A 12,983-nucleotide genomic window follows, 5' to 3' on the forward strand; every position below is an offset into this window, starting at 1 on the left:
CACCAGTGATTTCTTTCTTTCTTTCTTTCTTTCTCAGGATGTACCAATGTTGTAGCAATTTCTCGGATGTTTTTTTCTGTTTTTGCAGCTGAAGGATGGCTTGTTTCACCTGCATGGAGAGCTCCTTTGACCGCATGTTTCCTTCACAGCAAAACCTTCCAAATGCAGCACCACACCTCCAATCAACTCCAGGCCTTTCATCTGCTTAATGGAGAATGACATAACGAAGGGATTGTCCACACCTGTCCATGAAATAGCCTTGGAGCCAACTGTCCAATTACTTTTGGTCCCTTTAAAAACAGGGTGGCACATGTTACGGAGCTGAAACTCCTAAACCCTTCATCCAATGTTAATGTGGAGACCCTCAAATGAAAGCTGAAAGTCTGAACTTCAACTGCATCTGAATTGTTTTGTTTTACATGCATTGTGGTAATGTCTACAACCAAAATTAGAAAAATGTTCTCTGTCCAAATATATATGGACCTAACTGTAGAACCCCCTATAGTACCAGTGCCCCCATATATAGGACCTCTCGTAGGTGCAGTGCTCCCATATACAGGACCCCCTATAGTACCAGTGCCCCCATATACAGGACTCCCCCTGTAAGTTTAGGACCGCCGTAGGCTCCAGGTCCAGTCTGTGTGACCCCCGGGGGTCTCTGCAGAGGCGCCATCTTTCTCTTCTTGCATTTCTGGAGCGATTGTGTTCAGGAATCATTGGGACATTTTCAGTTTTGCTTTTTATTGACATGCTGTTATAATATCCATGTTCCAGCAATTAGCCTCCCCGGGACAGACGCCCCAACCCCGGGACAGACGCCCCCCCCCCCGGGACAGACGCCCTGACCCCGGGGCAGACGGCCCCCCACCCCCCGGGACAGACGGCCCCCCACCCCCCGGGACAGACGGCCCCGGTCCATGTAATCAGCCCTTCACCAGTGCGGGGGGCTATGACCATTTGCCGGTGTCTGTGCTCCTTTTGGGGCTCGGGATAAGCAGCGCCTGGGCGCCATTTGACACAGTGGAGGGGCCCCGGATCCCAGACTTGTGATTGGCTGCAGTGCGGTGCGTGGCGTCCATCTTCGCCGTATGATTGGCGTCTTTGTGCTCTGTCCTAGTGATTATGTCCCTGTAGGAGGAGGATGGTGGGAGCGGGGTCCGGGGGTGCAGGCAGACGACCCCCTACCCGCACATAGTCAGCGTCAGCCACTGCAAGAGACAGCGAAGAGTTAAGGGGGAGCGGTGACATTTTGGGGCGTTTTCTTGGTTCATTTCTTAAGTCAATTGATTCATTTTTTTTTTTTTTTTTAACGAGGCCTGAAAACCCCAAGAAACAAATGTAGGAAATGTGTCGGGGTGACGGGTCACAGGCACAAAACGTTCTCCCCTAATTCCTGCAGAAACAGCCAATCACAGCACAGCTCACTTGTCCGGAGCGCTCTGATTGGCTGCTGTGAGTAGATGGGGCTGGGCTGGGTGGAGTCAGCCTGTGTCTTGCTGCCACCTGGTGGCCATACTGGATAAGACATTGGAAAAGGATGAGTAATAAAGGCTGATAACAGAGAGCGGCAGCTTGCTACATGTACAGATGTAACGGGCCCGACCACCAGTGCTGGGTTTACCCACCTCTCCCAGGTTCATCTCTGCCACACCGCTGCCTTCAGGGTCGATGCCCTTAAAAAATCCTTAAAAAGGAAAAGAAAATGGCAGAAGTTGAGGTTGAGGCCACACAGCATCATGGCCACCGGTATAACGAGGAGACGAGGACTCACTGAACATGGCCTCCAGCTTCACCAGGCAGCACACAAAGTTGTCAAAGTCAATTCCCAGATCGTTGTCAGCATAACGAGCGACCAAAACCTGCATCAGCTTATTATTGAGCCGGAACCCTGGAGGGAGAGAGGGGAGCAGTGACTGAGGTCCCCCGCGGCCCGGAAACAGGCGGCAGCCTCCCCCCCCGCGGCCTGGAAACAGAAAGCAGTCGCCCGCGGCCCGGAAACAGAAAGCAGTCCCCCGCGGCCCGGAAACAGGCGTTCAACCCCCCCCCCCCCCCCGGAAACAGGCGGCAGCCCCAACCCCCCACGGCCCGGAAACAGAAAGCAGTCCCCCGCGGCCCGGAAACAGGCGGCAACCCCCCCCCCGCGGCCCGGAAACAGAAAGCAGTCCCCCCGCGGCCCGGAAACAGGCGGCAACCCCCCCCCCCCGCGGCTCGGAAACAGAAAGCAGTCCCCCGCGGCCCGGAAACAGGCGGCAACCCCCCCCCGCGGCCCGGAAACAGAAAGCAGTCCCCCCCGCGGCCCGGAAACAGGTGGCAGCCCCCCCCCCCCCCCTGCGGCCCGGAAACAGAAAGCAGTCCCCCGCGGCTTGGAAACAGAAAGCAGTCCCCCGCGGCCCGGAAACAGGTGGCAGCCCCCCCCTGCGGCCCGGAAACAGAAAGCAGTCCCCCGCGACCCAGAAACAGGCGGCAGCCCCCCCGAGAGTAAGCAGTCCCTTGTTTACCTGCAGACTCCAGTGCCATGCGCAGCTCGTAGGAGCTCATGGTTCCGGACTTGTCCACATCGTGTTCCCGGAAGACGCCCTAAAACAGAACTTGCAAAAATCAGCATGATGGAGACTCCGGATCATCTCCCCACGGTGCATGACGACCACAGACATGGCCGACCTTCCCGGCACACTACACTGATAGTCATGGCGGCTGACACGTGCGGCTGCTGGCGCCTCGCACCCGCTGCGGATGGTCACGCATTGCTTGCTGCGTTTTCTGGATCCCAGCGTTCAGCTTCGCTTCCCCCTCAGAGCGCAGGAAGGGGGAGAGGCAAAGTCACATTAGGGGACCGCGGACCATCAGCCGGAACCACGGAGGAAGCAGAGGTTACAGGACGGAAAAGCACACACGGCGTCACACCCGACGCTGCGGGAATACGGAAAAGCACACACGGCGTCACACCCGACGCTGCGGGAATACGGAAAAGCACACACGGCGTCACGCCCGACGCTGCGGGAATACGGAAAAGCACACACGGCGACACGCCCGACGCTGCGGGAATACGGAAAACCACACAAGGCGTCACGCCCGACGCTGCGGGAATACGGAAAACCATACACGGCGTCACGCCCGACGCTGCGGGAATACGGAAAAGCACACACTGCGTCACGCCCGATGCTGCGGGAATACGGAAATGCACACACTGCGTCACGCCCGACGCTGCGGGAATACGGAAATCCACACACGCCGTCACGCCCGACGCTGCGGGAATACGGAAAAGCACACACGACGTCACGCCCGACGCTGCGGGAATACGGAAAACCACACACGGCGTCACGCCCGACGCTGTGGGAATACGGAAAAGCACACACGGCGTCACACCCGACGCTGCGGGAATACGGAAAACCACATCTGGCGTCACTGGCACCAAAATGCTGCAAAACGGAGCGAGAAATGAAGAGCGCGGCTGTCGTTACAGTGTGTCGGTGAGAAACGCTGCCGTCTCTAAATTCAGGCAGTGAACTAATCCCGCCGTGAGCGACGGACATCTCAGTTTTTCAGGTTCTGTAAAAAGCAGTTTTCAATTTGCATAGAACGTAGCGTGTGAACACAGCCGTAACAGCGCCCAGAACTCATCGCGAAACATGGCTCGGACCCCGGTCTGGGGCACAGTGGGTCTGAATTCTCCCACCAGTGTCCGGATCTACAACTTGTCACAGCTGAGGGTTTGGCACCATGTATCAGCCCGGGTAACACTGAGCTGAACACCTCAGCAGGTTTGTTACAATGTGTCAGTGAGATGTTAGGCCCACAGAGATTGCCTGGACACACTGTAACAAACCCTCAGCTGGATCAGGTCAGCAGTGTTCCCTTTCTGCCTCTTCCCACGTACAGCAAGCAGAGATCTTGACAAGGGTGAGGCAGATCTCTGTGCACCGCCAGCCCCCGACCAGCAGAGCGCATGCTGGGAGTTGTAGTCCGACCATGGTTCTTCCCACTCACCAGCCAGCTCCGAATTTTGTTCCACAGGATCTGAAACTCCACAATCCCGAGCTTCCCGCTGCCGTCCTTCTACGAGAGACCGAGTCAAAGAATTAAATCACTGTACGGGGGGCCACACACAGAGGAGGCCGGGGGGGCCACAACACACAGGGGAGGCCGGGGGGCCACAACACACAGGGGAGGCCGCAACACACAGGGGAGGCCGAGGGGCCACAACACACAGAGGAGGCCGAGGGGCCACAACACACAGGGGAGGCCGGGGGGGCCACAACACACAGGGGAGGCCGGGGGGCCACAACACACAGGGGAGGCCGGGGGGCCACAACACACAGGGGAGGCCGCGGGGCCACAACACACAGGGGAGGCCGCGGGGCCACAACACACAGGGGAGGCCGAGGGGCCACAACACAGGGGAGGCCGGGGGGGCCACAACACACAGGGGAGGCCACAACACACAGAGAGGAGGCCGGGGGGGCCACAACACAGAGAGGAGGCCGGGGGGGCCACAACACAGAGAGGAGGCCGGGGGGGCCACAACACAGAGAGGAGGCCGGGGGGGCCACAACACACAGAGGAGGCCGGGGGGGCCACAACACACAGAGAGGAGGCCGGGGGGGCCACAACACACAGGGGAGGCCGGGGGGCCACAACACACAGAGAGGAGGCCGGGGGGGTCACAACACACAGAGGAGGCCGGGGGCCACAACACAACACACAGGGGAGGCCGGGGGGGCCACAACACACAGGGGAGGCCACAACACACAGAGGAGGCCGGGGGGGCCACAACACACAGAGGAGGCCGGGGGCCACAACACAACACACAGGGGAGGCCACAACACACAGGGGAGGCCGGGGGGGCCACAACACACAGAGAGGAGGCCGGGGGGGCCACAACACACAGGGGAGGCCGGGGGGCCACAACACACAGAGAGGAGGCCGGGGGGGCCACAACACACAGAGGAGGCCGGGGGCCACAACACAACACACAGGGGAGGCCGGGGGGGCCACAACACACAGGGGAGGCCACAACACACAGAGAGGAGGCCGGGGGGGCCACAACACACAGAGGAGGCCGGGGGCCACAACACAACACACAGGGGAGGCCGGGGGGGCCACAACACAACACACAGGGGAGGCCACAACACACAGGGGAGGCCACAACACACAGAGAGGAGGCCGGGGGGGCCACAACACACAGAGGAGGCCGGGGGCCACAACACAACACACAGGGGAGGCCGGGGGGGCCACAACACAACACACAGGGGAGGCCACAACACACAGAGAGGAGGCCGGGGGGGGGCCACAACACACAGAGGAGGCCGGGGGGACCACAACACACAGAGGAGGCCGGGGGGACCACAACACACAGGGGAGGCCGCGGGGCCACAACACACAGGGGAGGCCGCGGGGCCACAACACACAGGGGAGGCCGAGGGGCCACAACACACAGGGGAGGCCGAGGGACCACAACACACAGGGGAGGCCGGGGGGGCCACAACACACAGGGGAGGCCACAACACACAGAGAGGAGGCCGGGGGGGCCACAACACACAGAGGAGGCCGGGGGGGCCACAACACACAGAGGAGGCCGGGGGGGCCACAACACACAGAGGAGGCCGGGGGGGCCACAACACACAGAGGAGGCCGGGGGGGCCACAACACACAGGGGAGGCCGAGGGGCCACAACACACAGAGGAGGCCGGGGGGGCCACAACACACAGAGGAGGCCGGGGGGGCCACAACACACAGGGGAGGCCGGGGGGGGCCACAACACACAGGGGAGGCCGGGGGGGCCACAACACACAGAGGAGGCCGGGGGGGCCACAACACACAGGGGAGGCCGAGGGGCCACAACACACAGAGGAGGCCGGGGGGGCCACAACACACAGAGGAGGCCGGGGGGGCCACAACACACAGGGGAGGCCGGGGGGGGCCACAACACACAGGGGAGGCCGGGGGGGGCCACAACACACAGGGGAGGCCGGGGGGGGCCACAACACACAGGGGAGGCCGGGGGGGGCCACAACACACAGAGGAGGCCGGGGGGGCCACAACACACAGAGGAGGCCGGGGGGGGCCACAACACACAGAGGAGGCCGGGGGGGGCCACAACACACAGAGGAGGCCGGGGGGGGCCACAACACACAGAGGAGGCCGGGGGCCACAACACAACACACAGGGGAGGCCGGGGGGGCCACAACACACAGAGGAGGCCGGGGGGGCCACAACACACAGAGGAGGCCGGGGGGGCCACAACACACAGGGGAGGCCGGGGGGCCACAACACACAGGGGAGGCCGGGGGGGCCACAACACACAGAGGAGGCCGGGGGCCACAACACAACACACAGGGGAGGCCGGGGGGGCCACAACACACAGGGGAGGCCACAACACACAGAGAGGAGGCCGGGGGGGCCACAACACACAGAGGAGGCCGGGGGCCACAACACAACACACAGGGGAGGCCACAACACAACACACAGGGGAGGCCACAACACACAGGGGAGGCCACAACACACAGAGAGGAGGCCGGGGGAGGCCACAACACACAGAGAGGAGGCCGGGGGGGGCCACAACACACAGAGGAGGCCGGGGGGACCACAACACACAGAGGAGGCCGGGGGGACCACAACACACAGGGGAGGCCGGGGGGGGCCACAACACACAGAGGAGGCCGGGGGGGGGGGGGCCACAACACACAGAGAGGAGGCGGGGAGGCCACACACATTCGATCACGCTCATTCTCCAGTGACCACTAGGGGGAGCTCATTACAGTAATACTGACACATATACAATAGCTCCCTCTGGTGGTGACTCACAGCAACACGAGTCCAAGAAATCTACAACAGGGGTCCTCAAACTTTTTCAACAGGGGCCAGATCACGGTCCCTCAGACCATTGGCGGGCCGGAATATAGTTTAACAAAAATTATGAACAAATTCCTATACACAAACAAAACAGGAACAAATACAATATTACAATATACAAAATGCCAATATATATACAGCGCTACAAAAACAATATACCAGCAATAAGATTGTCCACACAAAGACACAGACTGCACTGCCCATCACTGCAGCCTGATCAGCGCCCATCACTGCAGCCTCATCAGCGCCCATCACTGCAGCCTCATCAGCGCCCATCACTGCAGCCTCATCAGCGCCCATCACTGCAGCCTCATCAGCGCCCATCACTGCAGCCTCATCAGCGCCCATCACTGCAGTGACAGGAGATGGATTAACCCTTGCAGGCGAAACCCCAAGTCACGTGGTGAGAAGCGGGTAGGTGACAATGTGTACCAGAGGCGCAGTACCGCAGGTGGCGTTCCGTGGGTCCTGGCGGAATACAGCATCATGGGAAGGATGACGCGTCACTATCTTACGCCGCTGATCACACTGCACATTGCAGCAGCCTGGAGCTTTTCTATGACCACAGATCCGATCCATCCTCCTGATGAACCTTTTCCAGGGGACCGCGGCGAGGCGTTCCATGGGGCATCAGCAGACCCCCGTAGCAGTGTAAGAGCCCGTTCTGCGCGGAGTTTGGCATTTTTTGTCATTTCCTTTTTTCGCGTCTCCCATATGATCACGGTACCGGGCCCTCTGTGTAACGGCCTCAGCGGAGGTCTCCACATTCAGCCTGACCCCGTGCCCGGCTGCGGACGGCGTCCCTGCTCCAGCTACACGAAGCACTGTACCATTCCTCTGGTATCTGAAGGCCCATCGGTCACTGGCGCCTCCTGCCCTCTCTATACAGCTCACCGCCAGGCGTCACAGCGCTACCTCGAGTCTGAGAATCGGCCGTGATTGGGATCGCTCCCCCTTTCTTTCCGGTTCAGGTTGTGTAGATTGTCTACTGGCGGAGGGGCACTGCCTGAATGTCAGGCTATCCTGGGGACCCTATGGGTCACTCGGGGGCAGACGCCGTGGAGCCACGTCTCCTATGTCAATAGGGGGTCAGGCACCAGGACAGGGGAGAGTTCGGGCACTGACAGGGTCACAGTGACAGCGGTGTCGCTTGTCATTTTCTGATAACCAATAAAAATTGTATAATATCAATGTCGGCCGGGCCCAGCGGCCGGTGCAGCTGAGGCAGGAGGAACGGCTGCTCGGGGCCCCTTGAGACGGGCCGCATAAATGTCCTCAGAGGGCCACGTGTCCCGCGGGACGTAGTTTGAGGACCCCTGCTCTACAGGAAGAAGCAAGAAAGAAAGCAACTATGAATCCTGCCCGCGAGGGACAGCGCCGACCCCGGGCCCGCGAGGGACAGCGCCGACCCCGGGCCCGCGAGGGACAGCGCCGACCCCGGGCCCGCGAGGGACAGCGCCGACCCCGGGCCCGCGAGGGACAGCGCCGACCTCCACACACTATAATCGCACAGAGCGCATGTAATCGACAGTAACATCCTTCCCATACATCCCATAAACAAGGATACATCCATGAGGTTGACCATCTGCCGGCAGGCCTCCATGCTGAACCCGTCCGTCTTCAGGTCCTTGTCTGTTGGCAGAAAAAACATGAAGCTGAGAACAATAACCACCAATGGGACGATCCATCACCCTGGTGCCCGGTAGTACTGGGTGCGGACGGTGCCGGCTCCACCAGTCGTGGTGCGCACAGGGTGGGCGTTTAGCTCCAGATTTACAGGATTTTAGGAATCTCCTGTAGAAGCAGTGAGGTCTCCAGTGTGTGCAAGATCTGCCCCCCCCCCCCACACACACACACACACCGGCGACTGTGTAGCCGGCACCCTCCATACACCGGCGACTGTGCAGCCGGCACCCTCCATACACCGACGACTGTGCAGCCGGCAGCCTCCATACACCGGCGACTGTGCAGCCGGCACCCTCCACACACCGACGACTGTGCAGCCGGCACCCTCCATACACCGACGACTGTGCAGCCGGCACCCTCCACACACCGACGACTGTGCAGCCAGCACCCTCCACACACCGGCGACTGTGCAGCCAGCACCCTCCACACACCGGCGACTGTGCAGCCAGCACCCTCCACACACCGACGACTGTGCAGCCAGCACCCTCCATACACCGGCGACTGTGCAGCCAGCACCCTCCACACACCGGCGACTGTGCAGCCAGCACCCTCCATACACCGGCGACTGTGCAGCCAGCACCCTCCACACACCGACGACTGTGCAGCCAGCACCCTCCATACACCGGCGACTGTGCAGCCAGCACCCTCCACACACCGGCGACTGTGCAGCCAGCACCCTCCACACACCGGCGACTGTGCAGCCGGCACCCTCCATACACTGGCGACTGTGCAGCCAACACCCTCCACACACCGACGACTGTGCAACCAGCACCCTCCATACACCGGCGACTGTGCAGCCAGCACCCTCCACACACCGACGACTGTGCAGCCAGCACCCTCCACACACCGGCGACTGTGCAGCCGGCACCCTCCATACACTGGCGACTGTGCAGCCGGCACCCTCCACACACCGGCGACTGTGCAGCCAGCACCCTCCACACACTCGCACCCAGCTAGCACCGTATACTGTATATATGACCAGATTGCAGAGATTATAGGGCGCTTGCAACTCAAGACCCCCCCCCCCCCCGTCATCCAGCTGCAGTTTGTTTTAAGAATAAGCCAGCTGTCGTTCACGGATCCTGCGCGGAGTTTGCGCCGCTGCTCCCGGTGTGTCGGCTGCAGCAGTGACAGTACGACACTGGGACCTCGTGTCAAGCTGACATCATGCCGATAACGATGCGGTCAATTGCTCAGCTCTACCCAAGATGAGCACAGCGATGGGCTGCAGCGTGACATCAGCGCTGCAGACAATAAGACCCTGGGGGCAGCGGTGCAGATTCTCAGTGCTGGATTCAGCGAGGGTAAGAGCAGGTTTTACCCCCACGGTGATGATCTCCGCCGGCGGCCGAGCGCGTTCTCTGCTGGGTCGCTCCGTGTCGATGCTTGTACAGGCGCGTCTCCTCCGGCTGTCAGCGATTTGTCTGCGTGTTATGTGGTCGACCCCTTAGTGTATAAGTGACGGAGGGCTGACGAGCGAACGCCGTGTGCCAGACTCTAGGACTGTGTGGGCCGGGGCCCATCTGTGCACCTCCCCTAGCAGCCACATGTAATGCAGCCACCACACTCCCACAGCGGCCACGCATCGTGGCATTAACCCCGCGGGAGGACTGACCGCAGCAATGCATTCATCTCTGAGAGTCGTCTCTTCCTTATCTGTGGAGGGGCGCGTCCAGAGGGGCCGCCGTCGCCTGGTAGGTGCTCATGATCAGTGAGCGCTGCGGGCTGGACGCTACGTACTTGTGCAGATGTTACAGCATAGTGGATGGGATCTCAAGGAATCCCATGTCCAGTATGCATCTGCAGACGCCCACGTCTGACCCGCGGAGACGGACAGTCTCTCCAAACCGCAGCATGTCTATCTTGTGGAGACGCGAGCCTCCGTCACCTGTGCATTATATTGGACACGGTGATTCCACACGGTACAGTGACCACATGCAGATTCACCTGCGTCCAATAGACAAAGTGCGGCCAATTACTGAATGTGTGCACATGTGACGCTGTCGCAGAGTGTCGGCAGGAGGGACACGGTCTGCGGGACGCTGTCGCAGAGTGTCGGCAGGAGGGACACGGACTGCGGGACGCTGTCGCAGAGTGTCGGCAGGAGGGACACGGACTGCGGGACGCTGTCGCAGAGTGTCGGCAGGAGGTACACGGTCTGCGGGACGCTGTCGCAGAGTGTCGGCAGGAGGGACACGGTCTGCGGGACGCTGTCGCAGAGTGTCGGCAGGAGGGACACGGTCTGCGGGACGCTGTCACAGAGTGTCGGCAGGAGGGATACGGTCTGCGGGACGCTGTCACAGAGTGTCGGCAGGAGGGACACGGTCTGCGGGACGCTGTCACCGAGTGTCGGCAGGAAGAACATGGTGTGCGTGACCCTGTCCGTGTCGGCAGGAGGGACATTGTGTGTGTTATGGGACGGGTTGTACTTTTTTTTAGTCTACCTTTGGGGTAACAAACTTTTTGCAAAGTTTTACAGGGTGCACAGAGCGTCCCCCGGGGGTCACAGTCACAAGGTCACTGTCCGGGACGTTACAGATCATTTGTTGTGGAGGAATAAAATATTTTGAGAACATAAAAGGGGAAATTTATTTTTGGTGACTTTAAGTAGATTTATTCCACCGAGCCGGAGATGTGATGAGCGTCTGCAGCGGGCGTGCACGCAACGGTGTCAGTCATATATACTCCGTATACGCACACAGGACGCTCAGTATATATACTCAGAAAAAGATGGAATAAGCCATAGCCGGCTCACCAGCCGGACCCACAGGTGCACGGAACTCCGTCCTGATCAGACGAGAGGACAGCAGAGGAAAAAAGGGGCAGTTGTTCCAGCTCCTTAATCTTGTAACTTTATTGAAACATGTTTAAAAAAGCATTTCTCAATGCGGTAAAACTCCCAGGACACAAGGACAGTGCTCAGAGGGGAACGAGCGACGCGTTTCGATCTGAAACCAGATCTTTATCAAAGCTCTTCACTCACAGTGATGGATTTTTATATTTACCAGAACCATTCAAAAATGAGAGCGGAATGTCAGCTGAGATTCTAGCACGTGCCACAATCATGGGCATTGCTCTGTCAATAGAGGAGTGGCTCTCATATAAATACTAAAAAAATTATATATATATTATATATCCACACACATACGCACACGCTACCATTGAAAAGTTTAGGGTCACTTTGAAATAGTTGTATAGAGGCCCATTTCCAACAACCATCACTCCAGTACTCTTATGGTACTCTGTGTTTGCTAACTGTGTAAGAAGGCTAATGGATGGTTAGAATACCCTTGAAAACTCTTGTGCAAGTATGTTAGCACAGCTGAAAACAGTTTGGCTGATTAGAGAAGCTATAAACCTGACCTTCCATTGAGCTAGTTGAGAATCTGGAGCATTACATTTCTTGGTTCCATTAAACTCTCAAAATGGCCAGAAAACACGGGTATTACATACCTGGTAATGTGTTTTTCATGAGACATGACGGCACCATGAGAGAGGGGATCCACCCTTCAAGGACTGGAAACCTTCAAGATAAAAGGGGCGGCTCCTCTCTCCGCATCAGTTGTTCTACAGAGCACGAGAGGAACTCCGCCGGTTAGTGTACATATAAATAATACATCCTTTACACTACTAAATTTCCACACCAAGGGAGTGTATAATGCTAATAATGCACCCAACTAATGATGTGATCAATAGGGAGGGAATATAAGGGTGCCGTCATGTCTCATGAAAAAACACATTACCAGGTAATACCCGTGTTTTTCCATCATACATGACGGCACCACGAGAATTACAGAGATTTGCGTTCTCTTAGGGAGGGATCACTGCTTGTAAACACTCTTCTCCCGAATGTGAGATCAGAGGTAGCAGATACGTCTAACCTATAATGTCTGACAAAGGTAGACGGAGAGGACCAAGAGGCCGCCATTCAGATTTGGTCAATGGGAGCGTCTGCTCTCTCCGCCCAGGACGTCGCCGTGGCCCTCGTGGAGTGGGCTTTTATACCTTCTGGAACAGCCCTGCCTGCACTGCTATATGCTGGCATAATGGCCTCTCTCACCCATCTAGCTATTGTCTGTTTAGGGGCTTTAAGGCCCCTCCTTGCCCCTTGGAATGAGACAAATACGGCCCTCTGTTTTTTCCAAGGTCTCATTACCTCTAAATACTGCAGAAGACATCTCCTCACAAATGAAGCCTCTCCTCCTTCTGGTTGTTAGGGTTAGGACAAAAGGATGGCAAGATTATCTCCTGAACCCTATGGAATTTTGATGCCACCTTGGGAAGGTGTGCTGGATCTAACTTTAACACAACTCTATCGTCCATGACCTGAGTGTAGGGAGGGTCTGCGTGCAAGTCTAACCCTACGGGCCGATGTGAGCGCCACTAATAAGGCTGTCTTTAATGTTAGAATCTTATCTGATGTTGTGTTTAGTGGTTCAAACAGA

General features: G+C 58.6%; 1 protein-coding gene across 3 annotated transcripts in view; it reads right to left on the reverse strand.

The window, feature by feature from the left end:
• Positions 1-432: 432 nt before the first annotated feature.
• Positions 433-12,983, reverse strand: part of CAPN11 (calpain 11) — a 92,893-nt gene continuing 80,342 nt past the window's right edge. For all 3 annotated transcript variants that reach the window (XM_073564909.1, XM_073564907.1, XM_073564908.1), the window contains 6 exons: positions 8,420-8,484; positions 3,988-4,056; positions 2,499-2,577; positions 1,772-1,888; positions 1,626-1,684; positions 433-1,208 (listed from right to left, as the gene is read on the reverse strand). In XM_073564909.1, coding sequence (XP_073421010.1) covers positions 1,182-1,208; positions 1,626-1,684; positions 1,772-1,888; positions 2,499-2,577; positions 3,988-4,056; positions 8,420-8,484 — 416 coding nt within the window. In that variant the 3' untranslated portion in view covers positions 433-1,181. The remainder of the gene's footprint in view (positions 1,209-1,625; positions 1,685-1,771; positions 1,889-2,498; positions 2,578-3,987; positions 4,057-8,419; positions 8,485-12,983) is intronic.

The sequence above is a fragment of the Dendrobates tinctorius genome, unplaced genomic scaffold, assembly GCF_039654945.1.
Source record: "Dendrobates tinctorius isolate UK_male_01 unplaced genomic scaffold, ASM3965494v1 ptg000501l, whole genome shotgun sequence".
In the NCBI taxonomy this organism is placed as follows: Eukaryota; Metazoa; Chordata; class Amphibia; order Anura; family Dendrobatidae; genus Dendrobates; species Dendrobates tinctorius.